General features: G+C 41.7%; 1 protein-coding gene across 1 annotated transcript in view; it reads right to left on the bottom strand.

Moving 5' to 3' along the window:
* Window positions 1-7,201: 7,201 nt before the first annotated feature.
* The window catches only part of SOD2 (superoxide dismutase 2), a 232,654-nt gene continuing 221,018 nt past the window's right edge, over window positions 7,202-18,837 (bottom strand). Inside the window, exon 5 of the mRNA XM_069235142.1 lies at window positions 7,202-7,506. Within this exon, the coding sequence (XP_069091243.1) occupies window positions 7,358-7,506 (149 nt within the window). The 3' untranslated portion in view covers window positions 7,202-7,357. The remainder of the gene's footprint in view (window positions 7,507-18,837) is intronic.

The raw sequence follows: 18,837 nt of genomic DNA, 5'->3' as shown, positions 1-18,837 counted from the left end.
CTGGACTGTTCCCATGGGGAATAGGGTCAAGACTGGTTTGCATTTGGCTGGGTCCAAACTAGGGTGACATGGCGAGCAAAATAATGATGGATTAAACCCAGCTCTGTGACTGGGAGTGAGTGTTTGAAAAGTTTCAACACTCCGTCAATCATTTTATTTGGTTTTGTGATGTATGTTATACTGGAACACTTGCCGCAGGGAACCTTTTGTAGTAGTCATTCAACATGTGGCATAAATATGTTACTAAGGAAATGGTCACAGAAATTGTGTCTTCACGTGTGCCATGTGGTTTCTCATACAACTCATAAGGGTAATGTTCATGAAAGGAATCATAATGAGAGGCAGATTACTGCCTATCTTGAAAAGAAATTTCCTTCCATTTCCTTTGAAATATATTTTCTAAGTTTGTCATCAGTGTCCTGGCATTTGATGTTAAATTGTGTGGGACTATAAGCTGGTCGAAATAGTCCCTCATCACCATAATCTTCCATCTCCAGGAGACGTACAGAAGGCAATGGTGACACCTTACTTGGCTCGGAGGTGTCTGACCCGGGTTAATACAGTTTCCTTCTGTGTCATCGATGGGCTCACCAAAGGGGCCAATGACTAGGAAAGAGTTGCTTTCTTTGTAACAACCTGCGAGTGTGATGTTGGTTTCATTGTTGTCGACCTAAAGGTCTCGGTCGACGGGATCACTGTCAATGGCTTAATCGATGAAATGGTTATCGTCAGCTTCTTCAACCATAAGGAAGATGTTATTCTCATCATCAGTGTCACCGATGCCGTAGTCATTGGTAGGCTGGTTGACACTGCCGTCAACAATCTCCTTGTCCCCGAGTCTTCTTCCGCTGAAAGGACTGTCAACAAATTAGTTGACAAACTGATTTTTCTCTATAAGTGCTCTTTAAAAGGAGTTACAGGCATTGATGAAAATGAAGAAGACATTTTGTGAGAGGAAGCTGGTCTAGAGACCACTTTACTCACAGACTTCTCCATCACAGAGCCTTTGCCATGAGACTTTATTTTCTTTGAATCTTTATCATATAAGACTGAGCCCTAATTTTAACGTTTGCTCCCCGGTAAGGAATGACTGCACTCCGTCTTCAGAAGTAGTGTCAGCAGGAGGCTTCTTTTGAAGCCATTGAAGTAGCACGGTTTCACTTTCTTTTAAAGTTTCAGCAATAAAGATTCTGCAATGCTTACACTTCTTAGGCTTATGGTGAGAATGTAAGAAATAAAGGCATTCCTTATGGGGTTCCGCAGTGAACAATCTTGGTTTCCCACAAGATTTGTAAGGCCTGAAAAGTCTCTTTTCTGGTCTCTCGGACATGGTGTTAGGCAAAAACCACAACAGGTGTCACCTCTGAGTTGCTTGAAGAGTCAAATATATCACTTCTGAGAGAAGTAAAGGGTCAAAAGTTGCCTGAAGCACTGTAACTGAGGAGAGCTGAGGGAGACTTCCTCACATACAACATGCGGTTAGAAATTTGAGGTATGGCAGTCCTGCAGAAGAGCGCTTTGGGGTTTGCGTTCTGATTGGTTGAAATTTTGTTCTTATAAAACAATGTGAATTAGTTACCAATGTCACTTAGCAACTCTATGGCTTTGAATGCCCATGCTTGGCACTGCTTGTTAGTATTACTATGGGACTCCCACCAGGGCAACAAGGGAAGTCAAGCATGTGAATCTATGAAAAATTCAATATTGGAGAACTATTTCTTCATTTTGTATAGGGTAAACTAGATCCAAATGTATTGGAGCACTTTACAATTTGTTCCTTGCCACAGGGAGATTAAGTGATTTGTCCAGAGTCAAAGGATGTTGAACCAATACTGAGCTCGAGCCTGACTTCCCAATTCCAAAGTTGGCAGCTTTGTCCATAACACTACATGTGGATGGAGGATGCCAGTCAGGTTCTGATTCAGAATGTATTGGTAAATTACAGAGTGAATCTCTCCTAACAAGTGCTTCTTACAACCTCTGTTCCTTCAGCAAAGTTCTCACAACATTCCAAGACACCTCCCTATATATGCTCCTAGAACCTTCACACAACGTTTCACGACCTCACAGTCTTACATCACAACTATCAACACATCTTCTCCCCTAAAAAAACAAATTGCAAATATGTATAAGACAGGACCTGCACAAAACTAAATGCATCAACATAACATCACATGTATTACTATCAATAAGGAACTTAACATATACATAGTGAAAGATTACATACAATACTGTTATATGGGATCTACTTATCACACTGGTATTCAGATAACTACTTTGTTGGATTAACAGGTCTCTCCTTTGAAGATCCAGCAATTACCATACCCTCTGGATTATTCCTTGTGGAAAAATCCAGAATGTGATCATTACTTGTATAATAGTCAAGAACCACTTCTGGACTACCCTTAACTGGTACTGGCTCCAACATCACCACCACCAAATCCACTCCCTTCTTCACCTATGTCAAGCACCACTCCTCCTGCCACACGACATACAAAACTCCATCCTCTCCCTCAACATCTGTACTACTCAGCATCATCCACCACCACACTACCGCCATCCACTTCAAACGAATATCCTGAGTCGCATCTGCACACTTAGACATACTTCCTTTGCTTCGACGTGCCGCTACACGACTCATGTGCCAACAGTTACCATCCTCTAACTGTACAGAATTCCTCTTGAACACCTTCATTTGTTTATAAAACTTGCTGACACCTTTTGGTTTCTTCATTCTCACAGGTTGTCCAATCTCAACAAGCGGCGCTTGACAGCTCCCTTTCTTATCAAAATACTTCTTATATGTGGCACGTACCTTATGCATCCTCTTTTATCTTTTCCAATGACCACTTGCACTTGAATTTAAACCTCGGAAAATGAACCCTCAAACTCAAAAGGAGTAACAACTATGGCCTTCCACAGCGCTGACCTATAATACCATACAGTTTTACTCACTTACGCACCCCAACACAAATCATTCCTTTAAAAAAATTGAATAATTCACTTCAGCAATCTATTAAATCTCTATAGCATATCATTTGTGTTGAACTTATATAACGATATGGTACAATGCACCATACCATAATTCTCGAAAAATATTTTAGTCTTTTCAGACAAAGCTTGTACATCATTGTCAGTTAGTAAACTGACAGGCACTCCTTCACTGAAGAATATCTCCTCCAATAATTCCAGTACTGCAGCAGTATTTGCTTTTCCCACCTTTTCACAACTGGGTATCTGGAAAACAAATCCATATCAACTAAAACAACTTTATGTTGCACTTCCACTGGACCCATAATGTTCATACAAATACACTCCCACGGGTCCTCCTGACACCTCAAATCTCATGAGTGGTCAATGTATTGAAAGATTTGTATGAACCAGCACACTTCACACACACACACACACACACACACACATCCCATACATTCAAATGCCACATCCATACCAAAAATAAAGATTCATTATGGCCTGCTTTGTTCTCACAATCACAATATGTCTCTTCATGCATTTGTTCCATAATAGATGCTCTTAAATGTCTAGGCAGTACTACCCTTCTATCACGGACAAAATACACCTTTTCTACAGATAGGTCATCCCTTAACTCCCAAAACACTCATTTGCCCATTCAACGTTAACTTCCTTGGCCAACCTGACATAATATACCCCTTCACTTCACAAAAAAGCTTGTCATTCATAAATCTATCATTCCACTAATTTTGCTTGATAGCAGGCTTGCTCCCATCACATACAAAAGCAATCTGAAAACTTCCCATTCACCACGTACACAATCCACCATTAGCATCATCATCCTGGATAGGAAGTACGCAACCACATTTTTCTTCCCAGGTATATAGAGCATACTGTATACATGAACCTGGATCCACACTGACATACAAGCTAATCTCGCTCATGGATGAACCAATTTTTCTGCAGTGAACAAGCAAACAAAAGACTTATGATTACTTCTGATTTTTACTTTGCTACCCCATACAAATGTTCTGAAATGACCCAAGGACCGCATAGATGCCAACACCTCGTATTCAGTCACTGAATACTTGTCCTCCAGTGGTGATCAGGAAGTGATGCGAAGGCAAATACATACTCACTACCATTCTTGGCCCTCTGCCTCAACACTGCATTCAATTACAGGTTACTGCATCATAGTCATGTTTTGCATGTTAGGCTCAAATCCCTGAAGTGCTGGTGCTTTCACTATATCATCTATGATCCTCTCAAAGTCTTTTTGGCACAGATGACTCGATTTAAACTTATTACCACTTTTCAACAATTGCCTTATGTAGAATGACTTAATAGAAAAATATTGGCACGAAGTCTGAATAAAAGCCTGCCATCCCTAAGAAGTTATTGTCATCCTCTGTACTCTTTGGTGGTCGTGGTAACTTAATTGCTTCTACCATGTGGGAACAAGGTTTAACACCTTCGCTACTAATATCATGTACAAGGTAAGTCACACTCTTAAATGCAAACTTACACTTCGCATATTCCCACAGTCAATACTCTATTTTCCAGTACATGCAACAGTTCTGGGTTTTACTTTCTCCAGTCACCAACAAGTTATCTTGGAAAAAAAAAACTATACTGCATGAAATTTTGCAAATAAATGGAACAATGGTCTTTGTAAAATAACAGATGAGGATGCTAACCCAAAAGCCATGCTCTTAAACTGGAAACACACATTATGAATTATAAAAAACAGTGAGCTGCCTACATTCTTTTTCCTAGGGAATCTGGTAGTAAGCTGATGAAAACCCAATTGTGGAAAAATACTGAGCCCCTTTCAAGATAGTTAACATTTCACCAACTTTTGGAAGGGAAAGGTTTATTCAAGTGTTGAAGGTCTACACATAGTCAGATCTTCCCATTGGATCCCCTTGCAACCAGCACTGACGCAATCTAAGCAGATGACCTAGCTGGTTTAGTTATGTTATCCTGAACCAACTTTTCGAGTTTTTCAGTTACTTCCTCTTAGTAAGACTGGAATATTTTGTAATCAATGCACTTCTGGTGAAGCACTTTCCTTCAAAACAATTCAATGTTGGAACCCATTCAACCTCCCGTTCTTCCCAAGAAAAACATTTAGAAATTATTTTAACACTTGCTTCACCGTAGGTTCTTTATCATCCACTAACAGTCTCTGCTTAGGACTATTAGGTCTACAAATATGTAAATTACCCTGATCGAACCAAGCCAACATAGAAGGTCCCTTCCCTACCCACCCCCACATTCAACTTCCCAAGGGTCTTTCTTTCTTTCCTTAAATCAGAACATTTGTATGCGGGATCCTAACATCTGTTTTAGTTCACCCCTGTACCCTTCAGGCTTTAGGGTAGTCAAGAAGTGGTTCTTGTCTGTCTTTAGAGTAATAATCTCTTTAGGGTAGTACAGAAGTGGTTCTTGACTGTCCTTAGAGTAATAATCACATTCCAGATTGTTCCACAAGGGATATACCAGAGGGCATGGAAATTGCTGCATTTTCTAAAGGAAGACCTATTAAAACACCAAAATGGTAATCTGACTACCAGTTTGATTAGTAAATCAGCATGTAACTGTATTACATGTAATCTTTCACTGTGTACCTATAAAGTTAGTTTATTGATAGCAATGCATGATATGTTTATGCATTTGATTCTGTTTAGGTCGTGTCTTGTGCATAGTTGCATTTTTTTCTTAAGGGGAAAATATGTGTTGTGTTGGTAGTTGTGATGCAAGGATGTGAAGTCATGTGAATGTTGTGTGCAGGTTCTTGGAGTATATATAGAGATGTGTCTTGCAATGCTGAAGGAATGGTGTTTGTAAGCAGCACCCGTCAGGAGATATTCATGCTGTAATTTACTAATATTTCCTGATTCAGTACGAGACTGGTGTCCTCAATAGTGCATGTCTGCTGTGGAGGTCTGTTTTCATTTTGTTACTTTCTCTGAAAAAGTGATGAGCTAAAGCCAGTCTTTAAATCATGATTTTGAAACGCAAAGCAGCTAGTGAAATGCAAAATCATTGTTTTGGTTTTGGATACTCTGGTATTAATCATGATGCAGTATTGAATTATGACTAGTTTATCATCAAGAGGCTTGTATTATTCATTTTAACACGTTTTGTGCACTGATTTCATTGTGATGTTTTGGCCTGGTTCCAAAAAGTTCTAAAACAGTGTTTGAGCGTTGATTACAAAGGTATTATGACAAAAACTAAAATGATGCCGTCATTGATCATACCTGCAGGGAAAAGCAGTTTTGGGATCCAACATGCTCAAAGTGGAACCAGTGAGTTTAAACAGTTTCAACATATGGCATGGTATTATTTAGGTTTGGAGTAGTAAAAAGAGAAGTGCTGCTAGGAGATATACAGAGAGTGACTTTTGGGCCTTCTCCCTCGAGCCATAGCTTGGTTTGGCTCAAACCCCTTTAGTCGTTGCTTGTTCGAAGTGTGTTTCACATTTTAGGTCAGACCCTGGTGTTTTGCTCAGGCTTACAATTTATTTCCCCTCTGGTAACTGGCCACCCCATTGTCCGCATGCCTCCTCCTGCAGCTGCCCTTGCTGTCACACAGGCCTGACTGCTGTCACTTAGGTTGCAGGTCAGGATGTACAGGAGACGTTTGGGCGCAATCTCTCCTGAGGTAGGTTTGCTCCCGCACAACTTCTGTGGGTACCTCTGCTATTCAGGTAAAAGAGAAATGTCAAGCCTGCTTCTTCTGTTACAGACACATAAATTAAACGTATTATTCGATTATCTCCGTGGACTTTGTTTAATACATTTTTATTGATTTAGTTATAGTTTTCTTGAACATTTAGGATTTTCGTTTCTCTAACTGAATTGCTGCTTATTCGATTAATTACACATCATTCGGCACACACATTTCTCCAAGATTTGCCTTGCTGCTTAATTTACCAAAGGTGAGAGAATAATTTGCTCGTGCGAAAGTGGTTCTCCTTCTCTCTCTGTTTCTGCAGAGTAGGAGTTCAATCACTGAACATTCCGTCCCTGGGATGCTCAATCACTAAACATTCCAACCCTGTAATGCCACCAGTAACGGTGAAGTTGCCAATTAAAAACATTTTGGCAAATGCAACAAAAAAGTTTGCGGGATTCACAGAGGAGATAACTGAAGGATTCCAAGAGTCAACATAACTACTAGAAGTACCTCAAAAACAATCAATGATGAGAACCTAAAGCAGATATTGTTCAGATTCAAGAAAAACAAGCTTTATTGATTTTATTTGTGAAAAGCAATTAACACTGCAAAGATGTTAGGCACGCAAATATGTAAGTGAAGTATCAGACCAGCAGCCACAAAGCTTAGATATGGTATGTCTTGCAGATCTGTGATTTTCACTTTATTTCTTCTTGCAGGCCTGATATCTCTCCGAGACATTGTCCCAGTTGATGACATTCCATATGGCTTTCATGTAGTCAGGTCTCACATTCTTGTATTGCAGGTAATAGGCATGCTCCCACACATCAATTCCAAGTAGCGGGATTAGACCTGTATTTGCAAAAACACACACATTTAGCAACATCTAGTGATGAATAAGAATGCTACTAAAGATATTTGGTTTTCCAGCCTTTGTTTGTTACTAGGAAAATGATTTTGCTTTAATTTTTCGTTCCGGACATTTATTAGCAATTATTACCATTGTTTTCAAAGCAATCTATTGAGATTAAAAATCATTATGGTAATTTAAATTCGGAGACCGAAGTGTTTTAAAAATAAATCTAGTTTCGAAAACCTGTGGCTTCGTTAGTCTCTTATAGAGCTAGTATGCTTAACCTGGGCAATGCAATAATGTATGTGGAGCTGAGAGTTTTCATTTTTTTTTTTTTTTTTAAATATACAACATTTTCACATTTCGTTTTACCAACATGACGTAGTATCTGGTCTGCATTGGCTGCAGGTCAATTAAACTTGCAATCGCTTATTTTATTTCAAAATCGTTTTTGTTAAACGTTATTACGAAAAATTGAAATATTATATACTACTACCCTTTTTTTTTTTTTACACAAGTTATAAACATTCACCTCCTAGAAACATACATGATAATAAGAAAATGAAGTGTTCCAGGGTTCCTGCATGCATGTGGGGACATTTTACGTAGATGACCATCAGTGAAAATCCTACAATGCAGAAACACCAAAGTCCTGGGTCGCAACCACTGGCTGTGCCAACCCTGATGACGAACATCTTACTTCAGAGTACCTTAAACTAACTGCAAATACCAAAATGCATTTGGGAGAGCTGTTGCTGCTATGTTTTTTTAATCTACTGTAAAAATGTCCTCCCTTCAGCACCTGACTAAATACCAGGAACATAAGCCATTAGAGAGGAGTTGTATTCTGAAACTAAAGCTCTTGGGACATAAAAGTCCTCTGTATGGCTGAAGACTTGTACCCCTGTACTAATTCCCCAACTTGTCAGGCTCCCTGAAGCTGATATTTTTTTTGTCATAGGAAAAAATTGATCCTGAGTGTGTGCCACAACATAGCCCTGCCTTACTTACTGTGGTCTTTTTGGACAGAGATGGGTGCTTAAAGTGCCATCCCGGCATTGGTGAAAGGCTACTGCCTTCACACAGAGTTAAGCAGCACAAGCGTAGTGGTGGCAGCTGTAGATATTTGTATTTTGACCACTGACTTTGGGTTGCACTATTTTGCACTTGGCTTAGCTGTCCACCGTCACATTAGTGATCACTAGACTCCATTTTGTATTCAGCTTAGCCTTAGCTTCACTGCCACGTTAAGGGAACGAGTAGTTTTCCGTACAAACATATCAAACAACGTGTTTTCTATTATGCGTGCTCTCTTTCTCACCGAAGAGCTAGGGCATATAACCGAAGAGCTAGGTCATAATATTAAGGAGTCAGTCAGTCAGCACGAGTAGGATGTACTAGACTGATGTTTATGGTACAGCAGGGAAAGGCTTAGGCTTCGTAGAGACACCTTGGGAAACTGTCCAGTTCCAACCTGTTTCTTTCAACCCTGACCTAAAATAGCCAGCATTTTTAATACTTCTTATGCAAGCAGGAGGGGCTTTTCCAGAAAGCTCCTTCCTCGTTTGTTTAAAATATATGAGACTCAGATCAACAGTGGGAGATTCCGAGACCTCAATCAGGATTTTAGACGTCGAATGCCTGATATATATTTCCCGTGAGTTCTCTCTTTCTCGCAGTCGAACAGGGTCATCGGCTTGCTGGCAGGAGAAAGATGAAGCACCTGACAGGCCCTATGGTGATGCATTTTATTAATTATTTGCTTTGCATTGTGCATGAATATATATATACACATATATCAATATAAGTATTTGTATCCTTGCATGTATATATTTGCTGTTTATAGACTGAAGATTGTTTGTACATGGTCTTACTTTATTGTTGCACATTTTAAAAGTAATATTTTGGCTATTCAAGCCTTCCTTCACAAGCCTTGCGAAAAGCTATAATAAATGTCTTCTTTAGATTAAGAAGTGCATTCCAGAGAATCTTTTCAACTCCTTTCAGTGTGTATATTTTGGCTCAGTCAAAAGTAAAGCAAAACAGCAGCATACCATGTAGTGATCAGTAGCAATGAACAGAACCTTTAGTCTGTGTCATTGGAGTGTGGCCTACAGCCTCACTCCTTTTTAAAGCTCCGCTATTGTGCTTAACTAACCCTTAGCCTACATCAGGTTGATGTGAAATGCTGCACAGCGCAGGAGTAGTAATTGCGAAGGATGTATGTGTCCCTGGGAACGGTACAGAACAAGGATAAGGCAGTACTGTGCAGTGCATGTGAGGTTAGTGCATAAACTGGGTATATGTATGCCGGTAGGGAATACATGACACACGAGATGTAGTGCTGTGCAGGGCATGTACAATGAGAGCATGTGCTGGTAATAGGTGTGCTTGTGTTAAGTACAATACATAAAGAGTGAAGTGTTGTGCAGTGTGCACACGGTAAGTGCATGTACTGGCAGCATGTGTGTTTGTAAAGAGGACACCCTGATTAAATATAGAAAAGCTTCAGTGCTGACAGTGTAGAAAGACTGTGTGTGTGAGCATGTAAGTGTGTACAATGCATGGAGTTCCAAGTGTTGGACAGTACAGGTGCTGTGAATGTACACTATGTAAGTGTCCCGGCAATTGTACACTCCATGGTGGACCATGGGTTCCATATTGGGAACCCCAAGCCTGCCTGGTGAAGGCTTGATGAAGAGAGGAATCCATCGAGGCAAATTTGTGTATTGCTGCCTTCCTGTGAGACAGGTGCAACACACACTGGAGGGAAAAAGAAGAAACTCCCTTTACACTTCAAGATGACTGCTCTTTGATTCAGTGATAGATCACAAGAAAGGGGTCTGGACACAACTGAGAAAGGGAAATGGGAGACTGATACAGGAATCAAAGAGTAGGGTTGGGTGTCTGGGCTTAACCTCTTGATGCACATATCACTATATCTGACATCCAGTTGTGAACTCTGGCCATGGGTTGTAGGAAAATCAGCTTCTGAATCTTGAACCAGTCTTTTATGAGGAAAGAAGAAAAGGAGAAAGGTCCACTTCAAAAGAAGCAGAACCCCAACATAAAATTTCAAAGACTCCGACCCTTAGTTACATTTTGCTGCCTGGAAATGGACTATAAGAAGGAAAGGTTGAGACTCCAAAATGTATCATCTGCCAAGCAGCCGGACTGGATGTGTGAGAAGGGGAAGCTTTGCATGACTTTTGCCTGTGTGTAGGACTGGGAGCAAAGGCATACTAGTCTCTCTGCTGAGTGAGGGGACATCACCCAGGACACACAGATCATCTTCCCTGGAGCATAGAGCACCAGCCCCTGCCAAGATCACTGTGCCATGTGAGGAAGAGGAAAGCACTGGAGGGAGTGAAGTCCAATGGGGAGTCGGGTGAGAAGATTCCATGAGCAAGGTGAGAACTTGGGCACTGATCCAGTCATTGTCCATGTACTGTGTTGGCTCTGCAAACCCACTGTATATCAGGAGAGGACCGCTGAGGGTGAAGCTCTGTGCAGGTCTTTTCAAACCCAGACCCCTACACTGTGATGAACCCGTGTGCCAGAAAGGGTCACTGGTAAAGTACTACTGGTGAATTGATGGGACCCGTGATAAACTTGACGTGGGCGTTTAGTACTAGGTGACCCCGTATGCCTAGAGGGCCAGCCTGTTACCACATTCCAAAGGATTTGAGTTATTACCCAAAGGAATGAGACTATGTTCCGTGGGTTGGACCCTCATGGCGAAGGAACTGCACCTGACTGACCGGAGGGATGCCAAAGAAGCTGTGGACAATGTCAAATCCAGATAGAGTTTGGGTACAGAACAACAGTATCTACCCTCACTTACAGTCTTTGAGATGTAAGACTCTAAAGGCAGAGCAATATTTCTTGTGTGCATCTTGCTATAATGATATGACATTTACCCAGCGAAAATCCCCATACAGAAAATCTTATATCAAATGTGCATAACTATAATAATAATGGGCATTGCTTCCATGTGAAACACTAACCGCTTTCATGCTGTACTTTAGCAAAGAGAATAAATCAGAAGGTTTCCATGACAACCTGCTTAGCAATGAGTATCTAGCAGATTCAACCAAGCAACAGGTTAATAAGTGTGTTCACAAAGCAACTGTGCTATGTACACACATACAACCCATTGTTATGACATTAGCACCTAAGTGTGTGCGTCGGCCAATGGCTGAAGCATGCATTTCCTCCCCACTGCGTCTGGGAGACACTGAGGAGAAGTATAAAGGACCCTCTGATGCTTTGCATCAGAGGGATTTCTTCTTTTCATTTTTTAGCTCAAGAAGAGCTCCCCAAGCCGCCTAAGTTTGATTTGACTTGAATGGCAAGAGTCTACAAAAAATAAGATGTCCTGTCACTTTCCATTGGGATGGGATGTTTTAATCTGCAGGCGAGCTCCATCGCTGACTGCGTGATTTTTGGATAACCGTGCAACAGGATTTCTGGCGCAAACATCGTTGGGCGTGTACAAAAGAGAGTGCTGCCCGGACTCGAGAGTGCTTGTCCAGATCGACGCATCGCTCTCCTGTGGAGAGAAGAAACAAAGCTCGCTGACCTGACCAAAGGAGAAACGATGCACTGTCTCGATTGTGAGTGATAGCGACGCATCACAGACTTCCTTCCACGCACACTCGCCCGTGGAGGGTTATTTTTTACTCGACCCAGGTACATTTTCACACTAAAAGCGTTAACGTTGTGTTTAAAAGAACATGAAGACTCTTTTTACATTTTAATTAATAACTTGACTTGTGTATGTTGGATTTTTGTCGTTTTGGTCTTGTTTTGTTTAGATAAATATTTTCTATTTTTCTAAACCTGTGTTGTGTAATTTTGTAGTGTTTTCATTAAGTTACTCTGTGTGTTGGTACAAATATTTTACACCTAGCACTCTGAAGTAAAGCCTGCCTGCTCGTGCCAAGCTACCAAGGGTGTGAGCGCGGGATAGCTGAGGGTGATTCTCTTTTACCTTGACTAGAGTGAGGGTCCTTGCTTGGACAGGGGGTAACCTGACTGCCAACCAGAGGTCTTTCTGCCCCATTTCTGCCCCTTCCTTCCCCCAGAAGCAGACAGGGGGCTTGCCTGCAATTTACATCAGAGGTAGGCAGAAAGCCTACTGTGTGGCAGGATTTTATTTTTGTTTATACACTAATGGAGTGGGTCTGGCCCATCCTGACATCAGGCCCCACCCTTGCCCCTGAATCCTCAACAGTCTTTTGCTCCCCTGCGGACAAAAGCATCCCATCCCAATGGCAAGAGAGAGGACATCTTATTTTTTGTAGAATGTTTCTTCAGGTCAGCCAGAAACATGTGGCTAAATCACAATAATCTCCCACTTATCATTGTGAATGGCTGCACGTTTTGGGGTTGGATAGTCCGCCACCTCAAGAGGCCTACCAGACCCAAACATTTCTGAAAACTAGACACCCAAGGAAGTCCAAGATGGTGTGCTTTGCGTGGATCCCAAAACATTTCCTTACCAACAAAGCCTTGCAAAGCTCAAACTTTGCCTAAAATGACACATTTTTCTTACATTTCCGTAACATGAACTTCTGGAATCTGCAGGGATCCAGAAAATTATCACAACAGACTCCAACTGACCTTAATTTGGTTCATTCCTGTCGCAGGCACTAGTCCCAGCCACACATGTGGGGCGGCGTTTTATTGGGACAAGGGGCCTATAATTGGGTTGTAAGAATTTTGTGGATTACTGTGGATTCCAGATGTTTTTTCTCACAGAAATGTGTGGGAAATGTGTGTTTGTCAAAGTTTGAGGTTTGCAAGGGCTTCTGGGTAAGAAAACCTAGTGAGAGCTATGTAAGTCACCCAACCTGGATACACCCACGTGTCTGGTGTTGCTAGGTTTCCTTAAATGTTGGCTGAGCAACAGCCCAAAATCCACAGCTACCCACATTGCAAAAAAAAAAAAAAAAAAAAGACCAGTTTTCAGTGGAAAAATGTGATGTGTTAGGATTTGAGCCCTTTTACTTTTGCTGCCACTAGGCTTAGCTGTACAGGAGAGGTACCATTGTTATCAGGAGACAAGTAGAAACATAGATCAGCAGAACATTTGTTATTAACAGATGGCTTTCTCTGCATTTGTGCCTTTCAAATGTAAGTACGTAAGAAAGATATTTGAAAAATGCCCTCTGAATCACATGCTAGTATGGGTACCCACAAACCTGGAGATGCAGACATAATGACTGCTCCTAAATTTCGTATCTGGTGTCCCTTTAAAAAATACATAGGTTTCCTTCATACTCATTTTTCATTCTATATATTTTAACCATATAAATTGATCAGTACTCAGTACACAATGAAAAAGCATTGTAAGATGCAGCTAAGTTGTTGGCTCTGGGTACCACCGGTTCTTGGTCAACCCACAAACCTTAAATATCCCGCAACCAGAAGAATCTAGCATATGTAATGGTATACTTCTGCTGTAAACCCGCCATCATAATAGGCAGTTACAGACGAAAACGTGGTCACCAATGGCAGTTTTTTCCTACATATCTTCATTAATGTTTATTTCAATGTTAGCTTTTTTGGGAAAATCTTGAGGATCTACAAAAATGACCATCTCTTTGCCAGAATCGGAAATTTGTCTAATCTCAGGAAATTTATAGCTTTCCAGGATCACCAATGGGTTTCACAACCTGGAAGTAAATTGAAATTACAATCATCCAGAAAAATTAGTTATCTCTTTGAAAAATGCCCAAACTGTGATAAAATAAGTTGGTTTTCCCGTACAGCTCTGTATGTTCTTAAAAGCTGGGAAGATGGTGAATTTAGCACAACAAGGATTTCCTTGATGCTATATTGAGGAGGAAAAAACAGATACTTTTTTCTTTTTTTTCTCATGATCATGACAACTCCAATCCACACATGATAATACTAAATGCCTGAGAGAGTGAATGAGATAGTGAGTGTGTGCACACATGTCCTCTGAATGTCTTTCACTAATGTGTACAGCCAATCGCTGTTTTCTCTTTCTCATCAAAGGGATGGCTATATCCACAACTCCAGTGTCACGTAGCTTGCATGTAGTCTTCATTTAAGTTAACACCTCCTTTCTGTGGTAACCTTTTCCACAATTTAACATGTGAATGTGCTGTAAGTGCATTTCTGAGAGGCACTGATGCCCTGTGGTCTGTACAACTATTTCCAGGGTAATACATTTTAGAACACAAGGTCATTGTTTTGCTTTCTTGCTGTGCTGGTGAGGAGACACTTCTTGTCTAGATGAAACAAATGAGCTGCTCAGCGTCTTTTTCACAGTGTGATAAGAACAATACTTTAATATATAAACAGCTTCCACGCTATGGCTCAGCGAGAGGAGCACTTTTATACTGGGATTATCAGACAACTTCTGTAGGCTGTGACTGAGATTCAGCCCTGCTGACTCAAACCTCCTGCCAAGGACGATAACCTGCACTGGCTACCTGACACTTAGGACCAAAGTATGGGGGTTAGAATAACCCAAATGATCTGGCAGTGTATTCCCACTAGGCTCCCTTTATAAATATTAGATACAGACAGGACTAAGCAAACATTAGCAACAATTACCACAGTTGAATTGTTCATATTGTTTACAATTCTAATAATGCTGATTGCAGTTGAAGTTCTTAACTATCTAATAATCGCAGTGCTTTTTTGTTTTATAAAAGAATAGGATAATTTCAATAAATGTTTTGAAAATGCTTTTCATATCTTTTTTGTGTTTACCCTGGGCGTACAAGAGTGTCTAACGAAAGGATTAGATCTGTTCCCATAGATTCCTTTGTAATCATAATGACATGTTCAAGGTTGTCAACAACATCTTTCCCTGATCTGTTTAGGGGTTGGATGTGGTACTGAGCTTGTCGAGATACAACAACATTTACTGATGGTATATGTGGACTATGTCTCTATATTGTGAAGTTTGTGTTGGTCTAGTACACAGTCCTGCTATACTTGTAGTAATAGTATAACACCATAGGCTAGGGAAATCTACCTGGGGGTAATTACAAAATTAAGGTATCAAATAGGGTGGCCAGTGCGTGGCGCGTCCCAGAGTGATATAGCGAAGACACCCATAAGGTTCTAGTTAATCCTCCACAAAGAGCTAATCCTCCTTAAAGAGCAGAACAACGCCCCCATCTTATTCCCTTAAGTTGTGCTACGCTTAAGAGATACAAAGAAACCTGAAGGTTGATGAGTACTTAAGTCTTTGCTTACAGTGGGTAATGAAGTAGATATTCCAATAATTTAGGGTCTGCAATGACTTCTCATCAAATGAGATAAGGGTTTCCTCCTCTCCAGGAAAGATAGACCATTCAGACAGTAAGGGCTGATCTCATGTACACTACTGATCATGGTTCAATAGAGGTACAGAGGCTGATGGCAATACAGGACTAATCACCATGTACACCCTTACAGACCCACCTGTCCAAGATGATACATAAAAGGAGTTAAAGTTCCCAGGACAGTTTCATAACACATAAAATGGTATTAGAATAGGTTGCCACACATGTCATCTTGTAAAGATAAGCCTATTAATGTTGCCAGGAAAGAAGTGACATGCCACAGTGGGTTATGCCTAGCATCCAATAAGGGACTTGTAAGATATTGCTGTTACTAGAAACATGTTACAAGTGTTGACAATTGTATATAGACAGTTGAGACAAAGGGGGTCATTACAACCTTGGTGGTCTTTTTACAAGACCGCCGAGGGACCGCCGTGCTGAAGACCGCCAGTGGTGGCGGTTTTCCGCTCGGCGTAATGTGACTGTTGGCAGCACTCTGTCGTTTTTCCGACAGAGAGCCGCCAACAGCCATAGTGACGGGCGGCGGGGAAGTGGAGGTTGCTCCACCTCCACCGCCACGCCAACAGAACACCGCCCAGCGAATCACATCCTGTGATTCGGCGCGGCGGTGTTCTGTTGGCAGTGTAGTGTCGGCGGAGCTGTCCCCATGGCTCGAGTCCCCTCCCGGAGGATCGACAGAACAGGTAAGTCGATCGTCCGTTAGGGGAGGGGGGCGGGGGGCGTTGTGTGGGTGCATGGGGATGTGCGTCTGTGTATGTAGAGGGGGTGTGTGAGTGCGTGTATGCTTGCGGGGTTGTTGTGTGTTTTGGGAATGAGTGCATGTATGTCTGTAGGTATGACTGTATGGATGTGTGCGTGTATGTTTGAATGTGGGTGTGCGTGTGTGTGTGTGGATGTTGGCAGGTATGTCGGTGGGTGTGCGTGTATGTGTGTTGGTGGTGCCTGCATGCGTGTCGGGAGTGTATGTGTAAGGTAATGTCAGGGGTCGGGTGGGGAGGGGGGTCCTGCCACCTTTGGGGGGTGGCAGGAGTGGTGGGGGGTGTAGGGGAGGGAGTCGGGGTGGGGGTGGGGGGTGGTGAGACCCCTATCAGTGCCAGGGAAGGAATTCCCTGGCACTGATAGTGCTTACCGCCATGGATTTCATGGCTGTTCCTACCGCTGGAAATCCACGGCGGTAAGCTGGGTCAAAATACCGGCGGCGGTATTGTCACGGCCGCCGGGCTGGAGACCCAGGTCTCCAGCCCAGCGGTCGTCTCCGCCCTGGCGGGCAGAACGGAGAAGCGGCGGATGACCATGGCGGTAACCGCCACGGTCATAATCCTCAAAAAAAGACCGCCAGCCTGTTGGCGGTCTTACCGCCGCTTTAACACCGTCTGCCAGGGTTGTAATGACCCCCAATATGTTATCCTCATAAGGGGAACAACTACTTCCTGAAGAGATGGATGGTGAGAAGTAAGGTTCACTTGCCTGGCTTTTCCTTTTAGGTTTTGGCAGAAAACCAGTAAGTTCATTTCCTGTAAAGAGGGATGATGGAAATTGCAAGAACGTTGCTTCCCGTAGAGATAGATGCCGGATGATAAAATGATGTTAGGTCATGTCGATACATATGGGGGTAGAATGCAGTGATGGCATTTCCCGTAGAGCTGGATGCAGGGAAATGGAGGGACATCACGTAGAGATGGATGCTATGGAATGGGGTCCATTTGTCTGGCTTCTGTTATTCTGAAGAATTTGCCAAGATATCATGGATGCTGGGAGATTTTCCATTTCACCTCCAGTATAAATGTAAAATTAACACTCACCTTAACTATACTTGTGCCAGTGTGCAACTGTAATATGTGGATCTATACCTAGAAGACAAGTAACGGGCAACATTGCATAATAGCCCCACAAGGCCAATGTGGGTTTTGGTGACATGTACATCAACAATGAGGTGTAGTGCATTGTAAAGGTCACTGAATGCCATAACATGTTACAGTTTAAGCGGTTTTAACACTGCATACTTTTTAAATTGGAAAATTTGTATTGAATACAGAGTTGATACTAGTGCTGTGTGCTGCAGTAAGCATACTATTTTCTACCCTTCTCATTATTTAAATCTGTAATTTGTAAGGGTATTTCTCCCCCCGACAATAACTTCAACATAATTTATTTGTATGACACTTTTCTCGTGAAATATTTTTTTAAGCACTCCCGGGAGGAATTTGAAATCAATTTTGACTAGTTTGGGTTGCTATGTTACCACAGCACTGTGCCCTTTATTAAACTGCTCATGCATCTCAGACATGCCCTATAACCCGAACACCCTGCCTGTGCTATTCACAATATATGGCTGCACCTTGCAGGCAATGAAAACACTTTAGTTCTTTTGCTCACAATGAATATTTAAGGAAAAAAAGCAAAAACAGAACCATATTTTAGGACTATGCTTTTACCATACCCACTTCGAATACGCGGCTCTCTTGCCAAGTATTACTCTGTATTGGAACTGGCAATTTCTGAATAGTCATGCCAGATTTCTGTATGCTCATCCCGTTCCGTTCCGTTCCGTTGGCTTTTATGACTCTGCACATTTTTCCTGCTAACAAGTGGTAAAGTGATTGTGCCCTTTAAAATGGTAAAATTGGCATCCACGCAATTGGCAGATATAACTTACTTGTCAGTCCCCAGTAAATGGTAGTACTTGAAGGCAGGGCCTGTAAATAAAATGCTACTAATTGGCTTCAACTCTCATTGTACCAACTACTAAAAGTAGCATGTCTAAGGCCAGCCACTGCCATTTCGACCTGGCATAATTAAACATTTGCTAGGTCTAAACCTTCCTTTTTAATATGTTTAGGTCACTCCTAAGTTAGGCCCTAAACCCTCATAGGACAGTCTCCATGGTATGTAAAAAGGAGGACATGTGTACTGAAGGTTTACATGTTCTCCCCATGAAAAACTCCTGAAGTTGTTTTCCACTGCTGTAAGGCTCTCCCAAAGGTTACACTGGATTACCTT

The sequence above is a fragment of the Pleurodeles waltl genome, chromosome 5 (genome assembly GCF_031143425.1).
Source record: "Pleurodeles waltl isolate 20211129_DDA chromosome 5, aPleWal1.hap1.20221129, whole genome shotgun sequence".
In the NCBI taxonomy this organism is placed as follows: domain Eukaryota; kingdom Metazoa; phylum Chordata; class Amphibia; order Caudata; family Salamandridae; genus Pleurodeles; species Pleurodeles waltl.
Note: the sequence above shows the minus strand (reverse complement) of the source record. Positions and strands in the feature narration are given on the sequence as shown.